General features: G+C 47.0%; 1 protein-coding gene across 6 annotated transcripts in view; it reads right to left on the bottom strand.

The window, feature by feature from the left end:
* DAB1 (DAB adaptor protein 1) overlaps positions 1-26,005 on the bottom strand; it is a 1,219,211-nt gene that overhangs the window by 8,974 nt on the left and 1,184,232 nt on the right. For 4 of the 6 annotated variants that reach the window (XM_047788898.1, XM_047788903.1, XM_047788902.1 and 1 more), the window contains 5 exons: positions 22,633-22,695; positions 20,193-20,301; positions 11,081-11,629; positions 6,327-6,454; positions 5,866-5,976 (listed from right to left, as the gene is read on the bottom strand). In XM_047788898.1, coding sequence (XP_047644854.1) covers positions 5,881-5,976; positions 6,327-6,454; positions 11,081-11,629; positions 20,193-20,301; positions 22,633-22,695 — 945 coding nt within the window. In that variant the 3' untranslated portion in view covers positions 5,866-5,880. The remainder of the gene's footprint in view (positions 1-5,865; positions 5,977-6,326; positions 6,455-11,080; positions 11,630-20,192; positions 20,302-22,632; positions 22,696-26,005) is intronic. The other 2 variants (XM_047788901.1, XM_047788904.1) reach the window with 1 other exon arrangement.

Raw genomic sequence — 26,005 nt, 5'->3', positions numbered from 1 at the left:
CATAAGCAATTAAGTCAAAGTGAGGCTGCTAAGACCCAGGTAGCCCGGTCCTGGTTGAGTGTGCTTATGTTATTTAATCTGGGTCTAGATTCAAATCCTAGCCCCATTAAGGTGTGGACCTTGTGATGTCCACAAATCATTAACCTCTCTACCTTACCTGTTATATTTGTGAAACAGGAATAATAAAAGTGCTTAAGTGGAGTTCCTGTCATGACTCAGCAGAAACAAAGCTGACTAGTATCCATGAGGACTAGTTCCATCCCTGGCCTCACTCAGTGGGTTACAGATCTGGTGTTGCCACGAGCTGTGGTGTGGGTCGCAGATGCGGCTCAGATTTGGTGTTGCTGTGGTTGTGGTGTAGGCCAGTGGCTCCAGCTCTGATTCAACCCCTAGCCTGGAAATTGAATTAAGTGATGTTTATAAAAGTGCTTATAAACACACTAGTAATTTTTAAATTTATTTTAGTAGTAGTAGTAAGTGCAAGGCTACTTGCGTTACCTTCTGCAGAGTAATTCCTGAAACAGTGAGTGAGATCTAAATCAGAGGTCAGCAGAGAGTTCCCTTCAGCAGTAATGAACCTGTCCAACTAGTATCCATGAGGATGTGGGTTTGATCCCTGGCCTCACTCAGTGGGTTAAGGATCCGGCATTGCTGTGAGCTGTAGTGCAGGTCAAAGACTTGGCTTGGATCCCATGTTCCTATGGCTGCAGTGTAGGCTAGCAGCTGCAGCTCCAATTTGACCCCTAGCCTGGGAACTTCCATAGACTTCAGGTGTGCACCCCCCCACCCCCCCCAAAAAAAAAGAAAGAAAAAGAAAAAAAAATGGAGGTCAGCAAATAACAGCCCATTGGCCAGTTTTAGGGGCTGCCTGTTTATTTACAAAAAAAAAAAAAAAAAGTATTACTGGAACTCAGAGCCAGTCCTCTATGCACCTTTTTTTTTTTTTTTTTTTTGACTACACCTATGGGATGTGGAAATTCCTGGGCCAGGGATCAAACTTGAGCCACAGCAGTGACAATTCCAGATCCTTAACCTGCTGAGCCACAAGAAAAGTCCTCTGCTGCTTTCCTGCTACAACAGAAGTCAGTTGTGACTGAGGCCAGATGGCCCACAAAGCATAAACAGTTACAGAGAGTTTGCTGACCTCCGGTCTAAATGATCAGGGGTTTCTAGTTGTGCCCACTACGCTGGGGGCTAAAACCCATGTTGAAATCTCCACCTCTCGTCTTTTGTCCCTCGGAGTCTTGGATGCGGCGATCCACCTGCAAGTTCACAGGCACCTGAACTACCACTGGTCCCTAAGTACACTTTCTTTCTGCTCAAGCATGTGGCTCTGCGTTCCCAACACAGTCCCAGGCATCACCCCGAACCCCCAGTCAGGAACGCAGGGGGCATCCTAGCTTATGCTCTCTTCTTCCTCACCTCCCACTTCCCAGTCTTAACCTCCTCCTGATTCCACCTTTTAATATCCCTGGGCATCAAGCCCACCTCTGCAACCTGGCCTCAGACGACATGGCCCTCAGGCCTTCCCATCTCTCGCCTGGACTAACTTGGCTCGCACATGCCTCTGAGTACTATGGCCATTGGAAAGAGAGATTATTTTCCATTCTTGTGATTCTTTGTATGAGGCTCTTTGTTGTGTGATTCTATTTTAAAATGGAATGGTAATAATAACGCCAAACACATGTATTTTACTTTCAAAGCTTCTACTTTCGTATTCATATTTTCTGATTCTGGGAGAGCCTGGAGAGGGAGCTGTTGCAATTATCCATTGTCACCTATCCATGGGGGCCAGGGACTCGAGGGGTTATCTGAGGTCCTGCCCAAGGAAGCCTGCTTTGGAAACATAACTCAGACCCAAGTCCCCCAAGTCTGGTCATTTCTTTTCTTTCTTTCTTTTTTTAATCTCCCTCCCAAAGCATCTGAAGTTCTGCTTTCTTCTTCTTTGAATATTAAAAATCCATCTGGTAATATTTTATATGTCTTGGGTTCCCACTATCAAGATCGGTATTAAAAAAATGACAGTGACATTATTTATGGCAATATCTATTGTTACGAAGGGAGACAGACCAAACAATTCCCCATTGTTACAGCTGCTACTTTGACTTGACAGCTGGGAGAGTCTGATAGGCAGTTTATTTACTTAGCTATTTAACCAAATAAATGTTTTCATTTTTCTTTCATCTCCTCCAAAGCTAACATTTCGCCCTTAAAATTGCTCGAGCCACACATCAGTGAAGTATAAATTACCTGCCATTCCCACACCAGCTATTATAATATTATTTGGGATTCCCCCCCTCCTTTTTTTTTTTTGCTCCTGTTGACCCAGTCTTTCAAAGACACGTGATTCTCTCAGATGGGAGGGTAGGGGAAAAAAAAATGAAATAATGGAAGATAGTCCCTTTTATTGCTAAAACCGAATTGCTCTTTGAGATTGGCCCTGAAGCTTCCACCTGCGAGGATTGAGGCTGTCTGTTTCCTGACTAGGGTGGGATATGGTTTAACTTATCAACAGATGTCACCCTTACCACTCAGAATTGTGTGGGCATTTCTAATAAAAAGCAGCTGGAGATAATGGCTGCAAGGGCGATAAGAAGAAAGAGACCCTTGCTTTCCAACTGTTCAGAGGCAGAGGGGAAGATAGAGGCATGGATGTAACTACCCCTGCATCGTAGCCTTTCTCCAAAGGCCTGGAAAAGGCACTACGAAATTGCAGTCAATAAGTTTCCAGTTGGAAGGACGGGTGAATGGGATGGAGACAGAAAGATCAAATGTAGCTTGTGGCTGCTCTTGAAGGAGGGGCCCCAAAGGCTCATCTGGGCGTCCCTCGTGGGTGTCTTAAGGGATATGCCTGCAAGGCTGGCATCAGCCTCTTGGCATGAGATTCTTGATAGGCAATTGTGAAATTGCCAGACTAAGCTCTGAAAGGAAGAAAATTGCTTCATTGAAGATTATAGCCCAGCACTCCTTTGGAGCTGGGAGCTACTTATTACGATTTACATGGCAATCTAAGATAAGGCTGCTTGTTTTTGTGAGAAGTGAAAGGAGGCCTGTGAGGCCCTAACAGGGGTTGTTCTGATTATGGGACACGGCAAGCCAGAGAATGAAGAAGTAGGGTTTTTCTTTTTGGAGAAAAAGCTGTTTTGAGGCATAGTGAAAATTAATTACTTGCAAAGAGGAAGGTACAAAGCAAAAGCTCCCAGCCATTGGCCTGGGTCCTTACGGTAGAATGTATTCAACAGAAGAACGAAGGGGCTAAGTGTATAAAACCCGAGGGAGGGAAGAACCGCATTTACTGAGCGTGTATGTGGTGGTCGTGGTGCAGATGGCAACTTGGCCGCTTCCTCTGTGTCAGACACTGTGTTAAGGGCTCCACATACATCACCTCGTTTTGTCCGAACAGTAACCCTATGAGGACACTAAGTTTATTCCCCCCCCTTTTTTTCTGTCTTGTGTCTTTTTAGGGCTGCACCTGTGGCATAGGGAGGTTCCCAGGCTTGGGGTCTAACCGGAGCTATAGCTGCCAGCCTACACCACAGCCACAGCAATGTCAGATCCAAGCCACATCTGTGACCCTACACCACAGCTCACAGTAACGCCGGATCCTCAACCCACTGAGCAAGGCTAGAGATCAAACCTACAACCTCATGGTTCCTAGTCGGATTCATTTCTGCACGATGGGAACTCCCATCTTTGTTTTTTAAAACAAGATAGAGAAGCGCTATGAAATCTCATCAGGGTCACCTAGCTCTAAGTGCTAGCGCCAGATTCTGAATTCACTCCTGGTCTAGAACCCAGATTTTTAAGCTGAGTACCAAGTGTCTCTCTCCATATGCTACTGCAGTTAATGTAATGGATACACTGCCCCTTCCAGCACATAAACTGAGACTCACCAGAAAGTGTGGTTCCTGCCCGGGATCCCCCGCGGTTAAGCAGCTGAGCTAGAGTTTGAACACAAACTCTGAATCCTGAGCTCTTCCCACTGCAATGCCACATCGACTCACAACTCAGCCTTGGCCTGGGGTTCTAGTCAGAGCACCCAACATGGAACAGGCCCCACAAAACAGCCTGTACGACCACCTTGAGCAGAATAGGCTCATAAAGATGAGGGTGGGGAACATGGGTCTGCAAATGCGCTACGTCGTCTTTCTTCTCTAGAAGAACTTCAATGTTAGGATGAGGTCGGCGGTTATCCTGACGAATGGCTCTTGTCACCCCTAGTTCACTCGTCAGATTTTCCAAGGCAAGGTTGAGCATGTGCAAAAAAACATACGTCACGGGCAGAAAAACCTCTTGGGGGAATCTTCCCAAGGCGTCCACTCATGACCTCCAACTTTTGTCTTTCCTGGAACATTGACTTTGCCTGCGTTACAAGCTCCCCAAACCGCTTTGAAAGACTGGATTTTTAATTAAAAAAATTTTTTTTTCTGTCTTTTTAGGGCCATATCCATGGCATATGGAGGTTGCCAGGCTAGCGGTCGAATCGGAGCTATAGCCACCACTGGCACCACAACTGCAGCAACGCCAAATCCGAGCTGTGTCTGCGACCTACACCTTCACTCATGGCAATGCCGGATCCTTAACCCACTGAGCGAGGCTAGGGATCGAACCTGTGCCCTCATGGATACTAGTCAGAGTCGTTTCCACTGAGCCACAGCGGGAACTCCAAGACCGGATTTTTTAGATGGTCATTTACATGGTGTTCTCATGCGCAGTTGTACTGAGGTGAAATGCGGCAAAATGTATGGTATGTGATGTTCTTTAATCACAAAATCTATTAACCAAATGTACTTTCAACACACTGTGAGCACTTTCAATAACCATCAGAATAACTTACACACGAACGGCAACTGATTCCAAGGCAACCTCAGAATCCATTTACCAACAGTGAAAACTATTTACCATGTTAATGGTTCTGACCATGCTGTTCAGGCCTAAAAAAAAAAGGAGCTCTGTCGGTACGGCCTTGCAGTTCTAACACATTTATGGAAAACTAGAAAGGTATCTGAAAGTTGAACGCATTTGTCAAAGAGTGACCTTAGAAATCATGTCTGGGTAACAAGGGGTACTTCTGTCTCCCGAGAAAGTTCACTTCATCAGCCCCTCTTTCTTTCCATCAAATCAGATGTATTGAAATTCAAGTGCCCCCAACCACTTTGAGTAAATGTAAGGGCCCCCTCTTGAAGTAGCTGCTGATGGAATCTGAAGTGGGTTGGTGGCAAGCTACAGGCTGCAGCACAGGTGCAAACAGCAGAGCCCAGAAGCAAGTGCCATGCGCCTTTGAGCTTTGAACTCCATTTTCACATGGGAAAGGGTGCGAGGGGGCCCCTTTTGGCCAAAGTGGGCTCCCGTGGCCCCCCCCCTCCACCCGCCCCATGTCCAGCGACCTTACTTCAAGCACTGCTTATTCTTGTTTCTTAGCCTGGCTTCTCTGTGTGTTTGGTTGGTGACCCTCTGAGGTCAGTGGCATATAAGCAGATGCAGTGACACACTGCTGAAGGAATTTAAGCATCTGGACCACGTCGTGCTGAGAAAGGATCAGGGTGAGCAGAAGGAGCCCCTCTCAGATGGTTGATGCTTTCAGGACCTGATTCCACGTTAAGGAGTTTGGACCAGGCCTCCTCCTACCACCGCCGCCCACTTAGAACACAGCGTTAATACATGATCATTCCCCACCCCACACCTCTACCCCTACCTCCCAACAGATGTCAAAGGTCATGCATCCATGAGGATAAACAAGGGGAAAACAGACACCAGGCAAGGCGAGATGGTGCAAACATCAGGGGAGTGACTTCGGGGATAAACAACAAGCAGAAGGGAAAGCGGATGGCTTCAGGGTGGGAGATCAAAAAGACAGATACCTACCCAGACCTGTGCTATCTAGCTACCGGCCTGTGGACTTATATTATCACCACTGGGCTCCCCACTGGGCTCACCAAATGGATCACTGTTGGATGAGGCCTGTGACCCATCAGGCTAGAACACAAGAAGATAACACTTTTTTTTTTTTTCTTTTCAGTAACTGAAAATATAAGACAGCTGGGCATACTTTCATGCACACACACAATCAGTCATTGTAACGGAGGCAGCGCTTCCCTTAAGAGGACGCCACTTCCGCCAGTGTGACAACGTGTAGCAACGAGGATATCCATTCTCAGCTGCTCATTTGAACACCGGGGAGAAGCCCCTCAGCAACCCCGTTAGAATATAAGCATCTGAAGCAGCATTCTTTTCGACAAAGGTTTCCCCATGCATTGTCCGTTTCAGACACAGAGGTTTGAAACCAAAGAAAAACAGAACCAGAAAGAATCACCCGGGTCACTTACGGCTTCTTGCTCTTCGCTCTTGCTGGGACTTTCAAAGCCCTCTTCAAAGATGTCATCAGTGGTCGGATCACTGGCGTGGGATGCAGATGATTTGGATGGAGAGGTCTGTCTGGGGGCTGGGGTGGGAGCTACACGGAGACCATGCAAAATAAGAAAACATCGTAAGTATCTGGTGGGCAACCAGGCAGCCCCCACAGAAACCTTAGGGATCTGGTTCTATTTGAGTCAAAGCCCAGGGCTCCTCTTCCTATCACAAGTAAATCATTTAATACCTCCTCGATACCTATGTCTCTTATTTTCTCACATCCTTGACGGTCAGGAAGGAGCTGGTCCACAGAGACGGGTCGTGGGGGGGGGGGTCCTCCAGGGATGGTCCCTGGATCAGCTGGATTAGCCACATCTGGGCACATGTTAGTAATGCAAATTCTTGGCCCCTCCCCGGACACGCCTACTGTAGCAGAAACTGTTTTTCCGCAGTCTCGGGTTGAGGCTCACTTTCCCCTCTGTTTCTTAACATCATACAAAAAGAACACATAGATAAGAGGGCAGTGATACGCATTTATTGAGTGCCTTCCATGTGTCAGAAACCATCCGACATTTGAGAGGCACTATCTCCAATCCGTATAAAGGCTCTTGGAGGTAGGGGTTCTCCGATTTTATAGGTAAGGAATGTGAAGGTTGCTAAACTGCTCACAGCCACAGAACTGGCAAGTGGTTAGAAGCAGGCTTTGTAGCCTGGCACACAGTAGGTATTTCACTACTGTGCAGAATAAAGATTGTCTCACTCTCTGGGCAAAGAGACATAGCTGATGGCAACTTCACAGCTGGCACTTGGTCCTTGTTCCATAAGGACATGTGTTTTCTGTCCTGATCATCCCACATTTGCCTTGTCTTCTTTCTGCCGGGGGTTTATAACAAACATGCCACTAGAAACTATTCTCCTTTTAATAATTTCTAACTTGGCATTGAAAATAGCCAGCACTGGCTCAGCCTCGAAGGAGGGGCGCCTGGCTTTGATTTCAGCAGCTGAATTTCAAAAGCCACTGATAAGGCCTCCCTGCCACTCCTTTCCAGAATTTACAAAATCTGGCTGCTTATCAGACAGTGATTATAAAGCTTGGTGAGTTGCTTTTGCCTTGATGAACCTCTCTGTAGAGTGATGACGGTATTTCCTATGTGCCAGTGACCTATACACGGTGCTGGGCGCTTTGCATTCACTATGCCCTCTAATAGAAACCCTGCAAGGTGGCACTGTACCTACTGTCTTTTACTGATGAAGAAACGGCCACTCAGGTGACGTTCCTTTCTTAGAGTTAAGGCAGCTATGAAACACAAGCACTGGGATTTAACACAAATCTGACATGGTCCCCTCCACTGTGTTTTTCTATTTCTATCTGAGGTTTTCTTTTGATTCCACTCCACTCAGAACATTCGAAAGGTGAAGCTGATGAAGAGAATATAAAAACAGGTTTGGAGTTCCTGTCGTGGCTCAATGGTTAACGAATCCAACTAGGAACCATGAGGTTGTGGGTTCGATCCCTGGCCTTCCTCAGTAGGTTAAGAATCCGGCGTTGCCATGAGCTGTGGTGTAGGTTGCAGACTCGGCTTGGATCCCGAGTTGCTGTGGCTCTGGTGTAGGCCGGCAGCTGTAGCTCCGATTGGACCCCTAGCCTGGGAACCTCCATATGTCACAGGTGTGGCTCTAGAAAAAGGAAAAAAGACAAAACAACAACAACAAAACAGGTTTCACTCCTTTTCTTTAAAATAGAATATTTTGAATTGTTTTTTTAAAAGAGGAAGTCTGCTTTGTTTCCTGAGATGATAACAAAACGCACCAGTCATGTTGGATTTAAATAAGATCTATGAAAACACTTTGATATATGGTAGATGATTAATAATTACTAGCATAATTGGATTCTAGATTGCGTTTCACATGGTTTCTTACTTACTAAAGGCTGAGAATTCTGACCAAGATGCTGATTCTGAGAGGTATACTGCTCAAACTTATTGGATGGAATCAACGGGATGCGTAACTCAAAGTTCATTCAGGCAAGTGTCTTTTTTTTTTTTTTTTTGTCTTTTTAGGGTTGCACCTGGGGCATATGAAGTTCCCAGGCTAGGGGTCTAATGAAAGCTACAGCTGCTGGTCTACACCATAACCACAGCAACACCAGATCTGAGCCATGTCTGAGACCTACACCACATCTCACAGCAACACTGGATCCTTAATCCACCGAGCAAGGTCAGGGATCGAACCCAAGTCCTCATGGATACTAGTTGGCTTGTTACCGCTGAGCCATGACAGGAACTCCCTAGGCAAGTGTCTTAATCTTTAGAAGGCTTTATGGAATCCCTCTATATTTTAAAACAGTAGTTCTCAATCTGGGGCAATTTCACTCCCAGAGGACATACGGCAAATCCTAGAATCATTTTTATTTTTACATTTTTACTTTTTAGGGCCTCATCTGTGGCATCTGGAGGTTCCCAGGCTAGGGGTCAAAATGGAGCTGCAGCGGCTGGCCTACACCACAGCCACAGCCACAGCCACACCAGATCCGAGCAGCATCTGCAACCAACACCACAGCTCATGGCCACACCAGATCCTCAACCCATTGAGCGAGGCCAGGGATCGAACCTGCGTCCTCATGGGTACTAGTTGGGTTCATAACTCACTGAGCCACAATGGGACCTCCTGCTACAGTCATTTTTGATTATCATGGCTAAGGGAAGAGGATGTGTGCTACTGGGCCCCTCGTGAGTAGAGACCAGGGACATTGCTAAACATCCTACAATACACAGGACAGCCACCCACAGCGAATGACCTGACCCTAAGCCTCAATGGTGCCAAGGGTGCAAATGCCTGCTCTGACACGTGACAGGAACTGAATGGCCTATATTCTGTTCCTTTGGTTCTCTACCTTTCCCAAATGCCTCCCGTGTGCAGACACTACACGAGCAACATGCAAGATGAAGCCACACGAGGCTGATTAGGACATATTCCCTCTCCTCAAAGACCTCCAACTTCCCTTGTTTATTTGTAGCGAGCATACAAGCCCCTGGAAAGAGAGCTGTGTTTTTAAAAGATGCTTGTTTTCCTATGCATGGCTGTCATTTCTCTAGCATTTCCTTTTTTATTCATGATTCTTTAGTGAAGCCCTGTGAGCTGGAATGACTAGAGATGCCCCCGCCTGGTTGATCACATGGCCTGAGTGGAAGCAGGTTGTTTACACACATAGAAGAGGTTCATCCTCAGAAGAGCATCAGAACCTGGCTGAAGCGACACCATCTAATTGGGTTAACGTGAGATGCTCTTTTGGACAATTCATGGTATTGACTAGGCAGTGACAGCAATGAAAACCCCCAACGCATTGTTCCATGAGCCTTTTCCTTCCCCTTATCAGTAGTCAAGGCACAGGCTGGATCACCAGGCACCTTCTCTGGATGATGTTGACCATGCATGTGGGTGCCCAAGTGGATCTGGATTCTGATTGGCTGCATGGTTCTGGTTTTCCAGATGCTGGGCAGTAGAAAAGTGAACTGGGGTGCAATCAAGGAATGCCAGAACTAGGTCAAGGCACAGAGCTCTCAAAGCCAAGTCACTTATTTCACCCAAGAGGCAGCGGAGGTTAAGAGAAGTCACACACTTGCCCAAAGACAGGGCTCGTGGCGGGGGAGACAGGATTAGAACCCTGGTCCAGGACTCTGAATGAATCCACGCAATATGTCACAACAATAGTGATAAAAATACTTCCGATTCTGTGAGGGATGTAGTGTTTTAGTACAGGCGCCACTGAATCCTTTTTATGACCCTTAGCCTGAGATAGACAAGGAAATTACGGCTCAAGGAATGAAAATGACTTGCCCAGGCACAACACTAGTAAGCAATCCAGCTGCTCTCTGGATTCCCAGTCCAGAGCTTTCTGCCATGCCATGCTTTTTTCTTTTTGACCATTAGAAGCTTTGAGCCAGATTCTGGCTTTTGCTATGCCATCTATATGAGGCCTCATGGCTGCTCTCTCTCCGGCCTGAGTGTTCTCCTGATCTTAATTTTCTATTCTAATTTTTTATCCTTGTTCCTCACGTTTTTTTTTTTTTTTTTTAAATTCACATCCACCATTCCTTTTTAGTTCAATAAGCCATACCCAAATCTGCCTGTCAGAGCTGGGGTATGCATACACGAATAAATGAATGAGCAAATGAACAAAAACACAAGAGGCAGAGTGACACGGTAGAAAAATAACAGGCTTGTATTCAATTCTGCCCCTTTGTCTGTTCTCTTTGTCTCTGAATCTCACTGTCATTATCTGTCAAACAGGTCTAACAAAACTTGCCACAAGCATTGTCAGGAGTGTACAAGTAACAAACAGAAAGCACAGGGCATTCCCATTGTTTCTCAGAGGGTTACGAACAATGAGGATGCGGGTTCGATCCCTGGCCTCACTCAGTGGGTTAAGGATCTGGCATTGCTGTGAGCCGTGGTGTAGGTCGCAGATGTGGCTCGGATTTGATCCCTCACCTGAGAACTTCCATACGTTGAGGGTTCAGCCCTAAAAAGCAAAACACAAAAAACAAACGCAAAGCACACAGCGAAGGTGAATGCAACTGGAACCTAATAACTGGAGGCTCTCACTGTTAGCAGTCGTAGTCCTACAAACAAAGAGGCCTATTGAACGGAACCGAGGTGATTTCTGTGCCTCCAGAAACAAGGCCTCAATGGCCATTAGGGGGTTAGATCTCCAAAGAAAGGCACTCACGTGAGTTGGTCGATGGCGTGGTAGAAGTCACAGGGGTCAAATTCAACTGGGAGATGTCAAAGTCATCACAGTCGTCTGTGTCCTGCGCCACCCCGACTTTGCTGAAGTAACTGGAGAAGGCCTCTGAGGTGCACGTGAGGGAGGGCTGGTCGGGCTTGCGAGAGGGCACGGGCGGAGGCTGGGCCATCTGGAAATCCTTAAACATTTCTTTCCCCATTTTCTGCCGGGGCTTGTCGGTCTGTGGACTTGACCTGGCGGAGTCCCCCGTGGCTGGGACGGTGGCAAGGGGGGTGAGGGGACCTTGGAACATGGCAGCTGGCAAAGGCATAACAGTTTGTGTGGGCATGAAGGCGGCTGGCGCAAACTGCCCGGCCACGGTGGGCCAGGGCTGCTGAGTGGCAGGGAAGAGACCCGGCTGGCCCCATGCGATGGGCTGAGCCCCCGGCATCACCTGAGCGACTGGTGGCTGAGCACCCATGGCGATCTGCTGTTGGACAAGGGGCTGCTGGCCCCAGAAGGATGGGAGGACGGCGCCCATGGCAACATAACCTGCAAGGGCGAAAAAGAAGTGTCAGGCACCCTGGGGAAGAATCATTCGGGGAGTCCAGTGATTGGCAGAAAGGTACCAAGCAGCTACGAAGTGTCGGCTGTGGGCTAGGAAGCAAAGGCGAATATGGCAGGAGTTCCAGTCTCCTGGAGCCTTATTTCCGGAGCCACGCATGGTCTGGGAAAACCTAAGGAGATGACTCATAAGCAGAAACTAGAATGCGGCAAGGGAGCAAGCCAGGCAGATATCTGGTGGCCAATAGCAACGCTGCTGTACTTCTTCAAGGTTGCTGCCATCACACGGTCTTGGGGACCAGTGTCTCAGTGGATAGGTCAGGGCACTGAATCAGGCAGACCTGGCTTAGAACCTTGCCTCCCGTCCTTGCTCGACTCAGAATATTCCCAATGCTGCAGCTCTCCAAGAGTCAGACTCTTTGTTGGAAAGTGAGGTTATAACATCTTCCCTCACACAGCATTAAAGCTGTGTGTGAAATGATTAAGAATCCAAAGGCTAGAGTTTTAGAGGCCAAGGCTAAGATTTAGACGGTCCCTTCTTAGCTGTGGAATCTGGGGAGAGCTGAAGAAGCTTTTTAAGACTCCACTTATCTGTAAAATGGGCATAAACACCCTCTGCCTCACTGAGTTGAACATTCATTTGAGATTATATGTTTAAGGTACAGAGTCCTATACCTGACACAGAATGTGTCAGCCATTAGTATGATGTGAATCAGAGCCTATAAAGTACTTAGTACCTTCCTTGATATGTAACAGACATGTAAGAAAAGGTAGCTATCTGTATTATTATATATTATTATTGTGTCAATTTTAGAGATTTAAAAAATGAGGTTACTGTCTACCGAAGAGCACCTCATACAGTGGCAAAGGTTGGGCACTGCAAAACTGCAGTGGGGTGTACTCATATACGCTACCATTATTTTTTGCTATATTATTCCTTTCAGGTGAGACATCACTTAAAATTTTTTTTTTGTTTTTTTTCTTTTAGGGCCACATCTGCGGCATATGGAAGTTCCCAGGCTAGAGGTCAAATCAGAGCCACAGCTGCAGGCTTACACCCCAGCCACTACAACACTGGATCCAAGTCGCATCTGTAACCTACACTGCAGCTCGTGGCAATGCCCGATCCTTAACCCACTGAGCAAGGCCAGGGATCGAACCTTCGTCCTCATAGATACTAGTCGGGTTCTTAACCTGCTGAGTCACAATGGTAGCACAAGTGACACTTTTTACCATAATAAAAGAAACAATTATAATTTCCACTTAGTAAATGCTTGCAACATGCTAGGTACAGTATTAGGTGCTTCACCTCATCACAGAATCCCTGCAGGGTTTGGGATAAAGAGATTGATGCTCAAAAAGTACCGTGTTGAGGGTCACAGAGCTGACAGAAGATGGGATCAGGACCTGAACTGAGGTCATCTGTCCCCAAATCCAGCGTTCTTCCCGCTGCCCCACGCTGCCTCACCCAGGGGCCGAGACTGACTCCTGATCTTAATCACAGTCCAGAAAGCTGGTCTAGCCAGTGAACGTTTTTGCTCACGGTAGGCCTGGGGGGAGACGCCCATGTCCTTCCAGGGGCCCCCACCCTTCCCAGGCTGCAACCAAGCCCAGGAGACAGATGACCAGTTCAGGCAGAGCACAGGATGAAGACCGGCTTCTCAAATGAGCATTTTTAGGGCTGTCAGAAGGAATCTGAAAGTACAGAGCAGGGAGCCAGGAAAAGAAAAGGCAGGAAGCATGGTATCCTGGCGACTTGCAAAGGGAAGACAGGCAGGTGCCACGGTGCTGGGCCTGTCTTGGGCGGTGTCCACGACTCTGGCGAGCCCAGAGAAATCACACACAGGCTTCCTTGATCGTGCCATAGCCTCAGATCCACCTGCCTTTCAACTGATGGATAAGGGATAGAGCCAACTTACAAAGCCAGTCCATTTCCTTTAAGATGAGGAGGCTCCAGAGGGGCAGAGACAAGCAAGACACACGGGCTTCCTGCTAACTAATCTAAGGGTGTTAAACACTTTCATGGAATGGGCCAGGGATATCAACAAGGGAGACAACATCCTCATCACTGGTCCTGGGGAATGGAAATTAGCAGGGCGAAGAGGCGCCGGCACTGACACCTGAACTTGCTTTTGCTGCCTATCAGAGAATAATTCAGTGACTTGAACCTACCTGCAGACTAAGAATTCTGTAATTCTTATTTTTTGACTGACTCTGATGGGCTTCAGTGGTTCTCGGTGGGAGTGTGACCAGGGGATGATGAGGGAACTCCTGGGTGTGTTTTGGTTGTCACGATAACTTGGTGGGGGGACAGTACTGGCGTTGATACTAGTCATCCTATAATGTGGGAGATGATATGCCTGACCAAGAACTGTCTGCTTTCTGTTATGGTTAGTGGGATATAGACTGGGCTTGGAATCACTTGGAAATTCAAAGTTTCTTGGCGCCGTTTTAATGCCCTTAGTGCTTCAGGAAGGTAAGCCTTGTATACACTGAGGAAAGACTCTGTTTGGTTCCATTTGGAACACAGTCAAGAGGTGTCCAATAGGTTGGAAAATCACGGCCCGTGATCATGGGGTTGGAGGCAGCGTGACACACCTGTACCGTGTGGCCTGGGGCCCGTGTGGAGTCTAGTCACAGGCACACACACCTGACCACGTGGCATGTTCTCTAGTGCGGTTGTACCTGGGTATTTCCTTACTAACGACATAACTTGTTAATACAAATTTGCTTTCTTTGATTTCCTCTTGATCCTACCCTGAGCGCATTCGATTGATTTTTGAAAAATGGGGAAGGCAGGTTACGTTCTCTGTGAGTTTCATTTCACGGCATTAAAGGAGAGGAAAGGACCAAAAATCCTGACTATCAAAAAGGAGCACTGGATCTCTCCACCACACCAACCCTGATGCTTGCTTTGGTGAACGGATGGAAGGCTTCAGCCTCCTGCCAGACTTTTTTTTTTTTTTTTGGCTTGGCTTGGCTTCCACCCCACCCTCCTGAATGCCACCAGAGGACTGTTCTAAATTGCAAAGACGGTTGACCCTTGAACAACATGACGGTTGGGGCACGGACCTTGTACAGTGAAACACTCACACGTAACTCACAGTCGGCCCTCTGTACACCTGGTTCTGCATCCATGGAATCAATCAACCAGAGATGGTGTGGTACTACTGCAGGATTTATGGTGAAACATCCACAGAGAGGTGGACCCATGCAGTTCAGGCCTGTGTTGTTCAAGAGTCATCTGTACAGTGCTCCATGACCTTGAGCATAAGGCCCGGATGACGTAGGCTGACGTTGGGGGTCAACCCCGACATCTTCAACCCCATTTTCCATTTGCTCTCCCACTGACACCCTTCCCTGAAGCAGCTGTAAACAACACACCTGGCTCTCTTGTCTCGGCTGGTCCATCTGCCCACAAAGCCACCCCTACCTCTTCATGTGGCTGCCCTCATCTGCTCTCTGAGACTTGGTTCAGCATCCCTTCTCCCCTCTGGAATCAGCTGGTTCTCCCCTGGGTCTGCACAGTCGCCCGTGTTCACCTCCATCGTGATACTGGTCCCACTGCCTTGGAACTGCCCAGTGATTCTATCTTCTCTCATTAGACTAGAAAGCCTCTGCAAGCAGGAACTCTCTCGTTCTTTCGCCTCTTCCATCTGTGTCTAGCACACGTTTTGGCGAATACCCGCTGCTCCATAAATGCCCGAGGCTCGAGAAGGGCTCCACTACTTCAGGGTGGATGAGGCACAGTGGAATAAATGCCTTCACTGCATTTTTCCAAGTGTCCAATTAAACTCCAGCATCTGTAAGTGCTATGATCTCTGATGAGGCAGTCTATTGCAGGTGGCAGGCTTTCCCCTACCCTTATCTGTTTTTTGTTTTTTTGTTTTTTTCCTTTTTTTCCACAAGGAACCAACAGATGGGCTGTGCACACTTTTCTGGAGAGAGCTATTAGCATGTCTCCCTGGCGTCATGCCATCTGCTTCAGACCAAAGTACAATATTCAAAAGGAAAAAAAAAAAAAAAGGCAGCAAGGGTAATTGGGGATCATGTTTGGGAACTTGTGGGTCTCACTTGCTCTTCCCGGGGGGGACTCCTGAAGCTGGGGCTTTCACCATACCTGTGAGTGAAGGCTCTCTGGCCACATGGCATTGTGCATCCCTGCCTGATGGGACAGCTCGGTGACGGTGTGGGGGTAGCACCGGACCTGGGAAGCCACTGGGTGGCTGCCACTGCAGCCCCTTACCAGCTCATTTACCGTTTGCTTGCTAATGTTCAACAGCGGAGAGAGGAGGTGCCAAGGAGCATCTGTTTATGCCACGGGGTTCAGATCAATCATAAATCTTCTCTGTGCAGAGAGAAAGGAACCACCTGCATTACTGCCTCATAGTTAGGTTTTTAAAAAGTGTTGGAAATTGCAATTTATAACCAGATGCTGGCACCTGGGGATACCCTCATGATTATTATTATTATTATTTTTTTTAGAGCAGACTAAAATGGAAGAAAACACTGAAAACTAAGGGACTCCTCTAACATATAGTATAGAACTTGTAGGATTCCTCTTCCCTACATCATTTCATTAGATTAATTTGTTTAGAAATAGCCTACCTGGGTGCGAAGCACTGTTTGTCTCTAGAGATGCAGTGAAGAACAAGAGAGTTAAAAAAAACCCCTGCCTTAGTGAGGTTCACTTTTGGGACACTGATCCTTACAATAAGCAAGCAGAGGTAGCTGCTATCAATCTCTGCCTATTTTCTTTTAGGACAGCACCCACGGCATATACAAGTCCCCTGGCTGCAGCCACCAACCTACGCCACAGCCAGAGCCGTACCAGATCTGAGCCACATCAGTGACCTATGCTGCAGCTTGTGGGAATGCTGGATCCTTAACTCACTGAGCGAGGCCAGAGATGGAACCCATCCTCACGGAGACTTTGTTGGGTTCTTAGCCTGATGAGCCACAATGGGAACTCTTCAGTGTCTCCTTAATCTGTGTACAAGGAATCAGCAGCTGTAGGAGCTTTGCCATGGCTACCCAGAGAGCATGGGTAGCAGAGCCCGGGCTCCCGATGAGCAGGGCAGAGAACGTGTGCTGAGTGCTTCCTTATGTAAACACTGTCAGGCACAGCTTTAAATGTTTTGCTACACGCGTGACCTCATGCAATCCTCAAAACAGCTCTAAGAGGTCCAATTCTCATCCCCATTTTACAGAGAAGATCACTGAGGCTCCAAAGAGATGTAGCAGAGTGTCACACAGACAGTTAATGGCAGGGTCTGTATTTATATAGAGTACATTTTCCAAGTCTTTCAGGCTAGTTCTTCCATGTGCAGACAGGAGGTCAAAGACCTACATTTTATTATGAGCTTGCTTTCTTTTTTTTTTTTTTTTTGCTTTTTAGGGCAGCACTTGTGGCATATGAAGGTTCCCAGGCTAAGGGTCTAATCGGAGCTGCATCTGCCAGCCTACACCATAGCGACATCAACTCAGGATGTGAGCTGCATCTGCAACCTATACCACAGCTCTCGGCAATGCCAGATCCTTAACCCACTGAGCGAGACCAGGGACTGAACTGGCAACCTCATGGTTCCTGGTTGGATTCGTTTCCGCTGTACCATGATGGGAACTCATTTTTTTTTTTTTTTTTTAAGAAAACATCCCAAAAAGGTGAAGGAAAAAAAATATAGGTAAGGAAATATTTTCCTGTACTTTAGAAGCCAGAGTAATAATAATGTTTTCCAAACAAAGCATCTATAACGTGCTGGCATTTTTCAGAGATGCTTGAATTTTCTCACTTAATTCTTGTGGTATTATCACAAAGCATTATTTTCAATTCAGCTCTAAAAAGGCAAAAACTCTGGCTCTGACAGGTTAAGTAATCTGCCAAGGAATCTAAAGCTTATAAATAAATGGCTGAGCCAGGGTTCAAACAATGACTGTCCACTGTACTCCACAGCCAAGGTCATTTTCCCATCTCCCCATCTCTGGCGGGGCAATTAGGGACAGGCAGATGGAGATTCAATAGCTGCAGAGACTTTTAAGGCCAGTTAAGGGAGGAAGAAGGCAGACAGTTTAACACCAACTGAAGCCCAGTTTTATTCCTCAGCATAACTGAAGTAGTGTAAGAAAGCAAATATATGCTAACTGAAATTAATTTTAGACGTAGGTTCTAAAAATTGAAATCCTAGAATTCCCTAGTGGCCTAGCAGTTAAAGATCTGGGAGTTCCCATTGTGGCTCAGTGGTTGTAAACCCGACTGGCATCCAGGAGGATGCGGGTTCTATCCCTCGCCTCGATCAGTGGGTTGAGGATCCAGTGCTGCTGTGAGCTGTGGTGTAGGTCACAGATGTGGCTCAGATCTGGCGTTGCTGTGACTCTGATTGGACCCCTAGCCTGGGAACCTCCATGTACTGAGGGTGTGGCCCTAGAAAGACAAAGAGACCAAAAAAAAAAAAAAAAAAAATCTGGCTTTGTCACTGCTGTGGCGAGGGTTCGATCCCTGGCCCAGGAACTTCTGCATGCCATGGGATCAGCCAAAAAAAAAAAAAAAAGAAATCTTGGAGATAATCTATCACGTTTTTGTTTTTGTTTTTTTCTGAGCAGCTGAAGAAAGTGAATCTGAAGGTGCAGAAGTGGTTTGTCCAGTTTATAAACATGGCAAGACTATAAAATCCAGTCCCTGAAGCCCAGGTCTGGCCCCAGCTGGGAAGAGGGGCCAGGGCAGTGCAGGCAGGTCCTCAGGTATTTCAGTCAAATGTTAGGGTTGGAGGACATGCATGCTGGCCCGCTCACTTGCAGAGCAAGGGGCAGCGACTGGGAGGGGCTGGGTCACTCTTCCCCTGGACCACTCTTAACCCTGACACCTTCCTGGCTCACATCTCAGGTCTGCCTCAGCCCTCTTGACCACATCCTCTAATCACAGCTGCCCTCTGCCTGTCCTAACCCCGTCTCGTTCCACATTTTCTTCTGCTCGTCGTTTTCCAACAGATCTGTAAGTTACTCATTTGAATGCTATTTCCCGTCTCCCCAATAGAAAGTAAGCTCTTTGAGGTCGGGGATTCTGTGTCTGTTGTGTTCACTGACGCACCCCAGGCACCTAAAACAGCACCTGCCTGCTGGAGGGCACTCAGTGAGAATTTGTGGAATGGTCATGCCTGAAAATGAGTAAGCTTGGTGCCTAGAGCTTCCATCCTCTCTCCTAGCATATCTTCATGGATCAGAGGAGCAGACAAAGCATGGCTACTCTGGCTGTAAGGCTGACAGCACAGGAAGGCAGCGCATTTCTGATGGAAAATGATTCTTCTTTAAAATGACAGATGCCATTACACTATTCCACAAGGAAATATTAAGCTCCATATTGGGTAAAGGAAAACTAGTCGTGGCCACTGTTCCATTTGAGGGATGGGTAAAATAGATCTGTTTGGGAAGCTTAGCAATTAAAGACATTTCAAGGCTACCTGTAGATTCTCAACTGTAAGTTAGACCCAGTGACTACTAATCTCTGTTGCTTCTAAAAGTTCATAATGATCTGTCAGCTCATGTGGAGTAACTATTTGGAAACAGAGTATGAAATTTTAGTTTCACTTTGAATAATGCCATGGTTTATATTCAGTGGCGAGAATGTGTTTCTAACACTGTGTAATTAAAAGTAATTATTTATAGAAAAAATGGAAGAAATGTATATTCTAAAATATTCAAACTGTCATTTATATAAATAAAGTAGAAAAAAAGATAAAACCACAGATTTCAAATATGTAGTTAAAGAACAAAAAAGTCTTTAGGGCACCCATGTCTGCTAAAAGCAGAGCTAATGCCACCTTTGGTCTGGTCCAGGTAGAGTGGACCTGCTATAGGGAGTGCCTAATGCCATGGAGACAAGGTGCCTCAGACCCCACCAATTCATAACTCTCCTGCAACACTGTTACTATATGCGTGCATGGGTGGGTGGGTGTGTGTGTGCACGTGCGTGTGTATTTATCCTGTTGTAAAAAGTATCCATATTTTAATTTTAAAGACTGTTTGAAAAATGGAACAAATACTCCCTAAATCGCTAGGAACCCCATCACCCTCCCAATTCACTGTGAGCAGTTTGTTCTGTCTTCTGGGTGTTACCCTTTGCATGGGGACCTCTCCGTTCTCAAGTCTCCACCAACAAGGGAGCTCCCTTCTATGAATCAGATCTGAAGGGGTCTATGGAGCATGGATTCATCCTTTGCCCACCCCACCTTCCCTCTCTCTGGCTGAGATGGACAGGGGGAGGTGGCCTTGCACTGATTTGCATGGCAGCGTGTGCCCCACGCTCCCTAAAGCTACATTTCTGAGTCACCAGGCATCCTGACCTTTCTGGTACAAGCTGTGACTGTATTCCGAGCTTTGGGAATATTCAACTCCCCTTCCTGTGGCAGCTTCTCCACATCACCTGAAGAGCCACAAGGAAAGAATGGTGGTTCCACAGGTGTTCTGGCATAATCAGGCAGTGGTCCCGTCACCCCTTCTCTTTCTCAGTGGGCAGAGGCCGAAGGAAGGCGGGAGGGCTGTAAGTGAGCAGGCTTACCTGAGGGTACAGCAGCAGTGCCGAAAGGTACAGAACCAAACATGTCTGCACTCGCCGGAAGTGTCTGAGATGAAGACGGGATAAAGGCATCACCTGGAGTTGCAGGAGTCTGTCAGACAAAGAGGGGCAGGGGTGCGTGAGACTCCAGGGAGACCTGGCTCAGGGGGGATCAGGATGGGAGGCAGCAGGCATAGGAATGAAGAGGGGCAGTGCTGCAAAAGCAAGCCTCAGTCCAGGGCCAATTATTGTGGCAGGTGGTTGCTTACATAACTAGAAAACAAGACCTATCTCTGGAGCTGCCGAGAGGCTTAAATGAGATCATGCATTAAAATCACTTAGTACCATCCTGAGGCACAGAGTGGGCGCTCAGCAAACCCTGGCTAGTATCACGACCACTTAGTTTGAGCCCCTACCCTTTGGGGGAAGTTTCAGGCCCTCAAATTATTGCATAATTTCTTGCTTTCATCCTTTAGAGGATGAAAATCCAAACTGAATACAATTCAAACTGACATGCACCCACTCAGGACCTACAGTGCACCCAGCTCATGGCCGTCACTTAGTACATGGCCAATAAACAAGTGGTGACTAAATGAACAAATAAAGATTGGCAAGTAGAGCAGAAAGCCTTGGGTCCTGGTGCCTTCCAGAATCCTGCCTGAACCTTTGCTTGCAAAAAAGAAGCAAATGTTCTCCCAAAGATGATAAAAATGATGCTGCAAACTCTAGGGCCTGGCCCATGCTGGAATTCCAGAGCTGCATGAACTGGTGGGTAAGGTGAGAGCTACTGAGATAAAAACACAGGTACTCATTTTTTAAAGGTCCACACCCGCTCACAGAAACCTTTTGCCTACAGAATATGCTTATTTGATGCCATAATATCCTTGTTTTTTTCCCCTTGGAATAGAAGGGGGCAAGCAATTAATCCTGAATCCATGGCAATTAGACAAGGCCATTTTTAGACTAGCAGCTTGCAGGACACGTGGCATTGTTCGGAGGATTATTAAATACCCATTTGAATGGCACTTGGGTTCAGGGCCAGAAATACAGCCATGAGCCGCTACATTAAGTATTTTTTTCTTTTTTCTTTTTTAATGCACCCATGGCATACATAAGTTCCCAGGCCGGGGACATTAAGCATTTTTAAACACGTATCAATGGTGTTCTCTCTTCTCCATGTGACCTTGGGCAAGTCACATGCCCTCTCTGGATCTCAGTTTGTTCATCTGCAAAAGGAAGGGGATGAGGTTAGATCTCTCCAGACCTTTTTAGCTCCATCGCCCCATGGTTCAGGGATGCAGCTGTTTCCCCCAGGATGGAGGAGAGAGAGAGAGAGACTCTGTAGAGCTATCCAACCTCCCTGGAGACAGGAGCCACTGCTCTCTCCTTCACTGCTGCTCTGGGCACCAGGTGTTGGGAGCAGGGCAGCTGTGCCTGGATTCCCTGGCGGCAGTTGTGGGCAGCAGGCTCTCATGCCATCTGTCCTCAGTGGTGAGGCTGCCTCCTTTTCTCTGTGAGGCACATCTCACCAATGAACCATAGCACCATGCCTGGGTTTATGCAACTGCCTGTACCCACGGGAGCTGCAGCCCCTCCCAGCAGCTTCAGCTGACTTTCTGTCCACCTCCGGGAGTGGGCAGAGGAGGAGCTGGGGGGGCCAGCCCTGCTTTTCCCTTCATAGTGGGTGCAGGGTTGCCTTTGAATGCCTTCAGTTCTCAAAGCACCAGGACTCGATTTTGTCTTGGTTTTCATTCTTCTCCCCCCACCTTCTTCATTTTCAAGGGAGGGCTCCCTGCAACCTCTGCCCTGGTGCAAGCAATGACTGACATGCTGCAGCTGAAATTATAGCTAGAAAGCCAAAGCTTCATGAAAAGCTCAGTGACACCAGCAGGCAGGTTGGGAGGGAGGAGGAAACCAAAAGAAGAAGGGAGAGAGGAAGGAAAGAAGGAAATGAGAGAAGAGGGAGCAGAAAGGGCTGGGGGAGAACAGGGGTCATTTCCTGGGCTAACCTCCTGGCTGTGTGGGTTCTGGGTATGAAATGACAAATGCCTCACTGTGTCTGCTGCCCCGTTGAGCTTCTTGCCCATATCCCCAGCTAGACAATGTGCCCCTTGCAGGCAGGGACCACGTCCTGTTCCCGTCTCTCTCCACTGCCCAGCATAATGGCAAGCACCCCAGTGATAGCCTGTAATTACTGATGCATGGTCTCATTTATTTCTCAAAACAGAAAATGTATCATAATTTCTTTAAAAAAAAAAAAACAGCTGAGGAAATTGAGGTTTAGAATTGCTAGTTAGTTAATTTGCTCAAATCACACAGCTTGAAAGAGTCTGAGTTGAAACCCACCAGCAGCCTCTTTTACCCAAAGCCTATATTTTTGTCACTACGGGACTGAAAAAGGAAAGGGAAGAGATGCAGGGCTCTGGGGACAATGCATACTTACGGGGGGAGAGGTTATATCAGGAGGGGTGGACATGTCCCCAAAAAGTTCTAATTGGGTCACAGCCTGAAAAGACAAAAAGATAATGACATAACTACAAGGGAAACGGATGCTGCTGGACCTTGCTTGGAAACACATGTCTCTCTTTTTCATCATGACCATACGAACAGTAAGCCCAGTCGGTCATTACGATACCTTCTGATCCCAAAGACAACACCTGGGCTGTGGCCAGAATAAATTATTGCTGCAGCGTGTCTGGCTGTTTATCTAGGCTTCATCAGGCCGATCTGGGTTTAACCATCTCCCATAAGCAATAATAATACCACTTTTCACACATTTACCATCAAATGCCAGCATTGTCTCTCTTCTGCAGGAGACAAAGAGGCAATTTCCCCATTTGTTTCTCTTTCAAGCGGGTTTCTCCACGTACAAAACGGCTTTCGTGGAGTGGAGCAAGTCAGGACTTCAAGGCCACTTCTCAGCAAATACTCCCACGGACACGGCCCCTGGGAGATAGGAGTCTTCATCCCCATTTTTACAGATGAATACACTGAGTCTCACAGAGGTGACCTCAAGGTCACCCAGGCCAGCACTTGAATATTCTGCATAGAAAGCAGGCAGTCAAATGACGGTCCCTGAAAGAATCCATCTTTAGGATAAAAAATGTAGTTGGAGGAGAAGAAAACATATCATTTAATATCAGGAAGGGCATCAAAAACAGCCCAGTATATACACTATTAATCACCGCGAGGAACTCCATCACTGCAGACACTGCATTGGCCATATTCCCATCCATCATCCAGGAGTGTCTGAGCAAGGCCAGCTGGGGCGGTGGGAAAAAGCCTTTAAGATACACTTAGAAATTAATCTGCATACACTTGCAGCTTCAGAGTCTGCAGGGAGCCTATGTATGGCCAGGAAGCAAATGGCCTGACTTAAAGTATATAATCAAGTATTTTGTGCAAACCTGCCCACTGCAGAAAGAAAAACACTTTGTAGTGATAATTTCTAACTGGGGGAACCGAGAGACACCACTCAATGGAAGGACAGGGAGTCTGCCTGTCTGTCATGAAGGACCCCTGCCCTTGAAATCGTCTCTAACCAAGCGCAGCAGGATCTCCATGATTCACAGGAAGAGAGGAACATTCTCCGTAACTGACAAATGCCTGAGCTCTGGGCCTGGAAAAAGTCCCACCCCCGGGGATGTATTTGGGTTCTGCCACTGTCGATTCCTGCAGCTCCTCAGGGCCGCTCCCCTCACCTGGACACTGGAGACGCTAATGCCTTCTCTGCAAATTTATGGACAAGAACAATAGCAAGACTTCGAAGACCAGATAAGTCTGGTGAAAAAGGCACAAGAGGCTCTTTTGGCTGAAAGGCAAGAAGCTTAGCCCGATTAACTCCCCTTCAGCTCTTCCTGTTTAGCTTTCAGATGGAATAAGCGGTGCTTGGCACACAGTAGGGCCCTACACATATTCATCCCTTCACCACTACATGGTATCATTTTGTCCCTACATGTTAGACAACTGCTAGGTGCTGGGCACTGTGCTGGGTGCTCGGAATATAATAATGAAGTCCCAGCCTGCAGGGAGCTTGTGGTCTGGTGAGGATGACCCATGAATGCAGACAGTGCCAGGTTCATAGGGCAAGAGTGGTGACTGAGGAGTTCCCGTCATGGCTCAGTGGTAATGAATCCAACTAGCATCCATGAGGATGCGGGTCTTATCCCTGGCCTTGCTCAGTGGGTTAATGATCTGGCGTTGCCGTGAGCTGTAGTGTAGGTTACAAACGTGGCTCAGATCCTGCCTTGTGACTGTAGCGTAGGCTGGCAACTGTAGCTCCAATTAGAGCCCTAGCCTGGGAACTTCCATATGCCACAGGTGCAGCCCTAAAAAGCCAAAACAAAGAATGGCAACTGAGATCTCTATGGCACGTGTGGGGCAAACTGAGAAGGGGATCCAGCCAGTTTTGTCCAGGAAATTTAATAAAGATTTTCTAAAGGAAACGGCTCTGATCTGAATCCTATAGAAGAAAAGCAGTGAGCCAGGCAACCCAAACGAGAAGAGGCAATCCTGGCCGACGAAAGGACATGAAGGATAAAGGCTGGTACCCTCTGGGTGGTGGGGACACAAGCAGTTTGGTGACCCTGTGAAGGTGGAGAGAGGAACGGGAGAGGGGGTGGCCACCAGGACGACGGCACAATCGTGGTGGGACCAGCTCGTGTCTCACAGTCTTTTCCACAAACTCTTTTCAAACTTGACTCTCTTATTCAGTAAGAGTCCAGGGTTATGAGACGGTAATGAGGAAGCCAGTGTGTGGGGTGCACCCCCAAATCTGGCTGGACCCTAAACCCTTGCTTGTTTTTGGAAAGGCTTTTCTGGCATGTGAACAATATTTCATATTATTTGGTGAAACAATGTCAATCCTTAGGCTTTCCTCTAACCCCCAAAAAGGCATAATTCTATTTAATCCATTCAAAGGCAGCCTCTGGGCTTCCTGGCCGTCGGAAGGAATGCTATTCAAATGGCCCACGACTATTTTCAATAGTAGGGAAATATTAAAATGAAGTTAATAATTAAGTCACACAATTTACACTTCAAATGTGTTGAACTCGTGGCACACTTTTACTAACATCATAAATATAACTTATTGGCTAATTTTCTCCTTAAGCACAACTTTTAAAATAACCTTCATTCCTGAGCTACTGACTTTCCTCTTGCTAGATGATTCCCACTCAAGGATTAAATGAGAAAAAACAGGCAGGGGCATAAAACATAGATTGTTATTTCATTCCATTGGATGTGCTGCTTAAATAGAACCTTGAGTTAATTAAATTTTATAGAAAAAAAGGGATTCTGAGGCCGTAAAATTAAAAATAATTCTAATAACCATATGTGATTGAGAATCTGGAATAATATCTATTTTCGCAGCCCCTCTCCCCAAGTTAACTCCAGTCCTTTTATTTGTAACTTAATAAGCCATGTTCCATCTGATAATATTGTCATAATTAATCATTTTAATGACTTTGTGAGAATAAAACTAACCATTCACATTTGTAAAACACTTTACAGTTTACAATGTATTTTCCAATACATTATGATCATGTTTGATGCTCACTGAGCCCTACAAAGTTAGCGGTCTGGGAATCTATCTCTAGGTCACAGGTGAGCTAGCAGACGCCTGGAGGTTAAGTGACTCGCCTTTGATCATCAGCTAAAAGAAGCTGGACTTGACCCACAGGCCAAGCAGCATCTTGCTTATCCATCTGTCCTGGTAAAATGCCCTAGTTATTAGCTCTCCTTCATGGTGGAAGTCCAGCCCCACAATATCCTCTAACCAGCAGCCAGATTCCCATAAGGTCGGCCACCAGGTGCAT

This window comes from Phacochoerus africanus, chromosome 8 (assembly GCF_016906955.1).
Source record: "Phacochoerus africanus isolate WHEZ1 chromosome 8, ROS_Pafr_v1, whole genome shotgun sequence".
Taxonomy (NCBI): Eukaryota; Metazoa; Chordata; class Mammalia; order Artiodactyla; family Suidae; genus Phacochoerus; species Phacochoerus africanus.
Note: the sequence above shows the minus strand (reverse complement) of the source record. Positions and strands in the feature narration are given on the sequence as shown.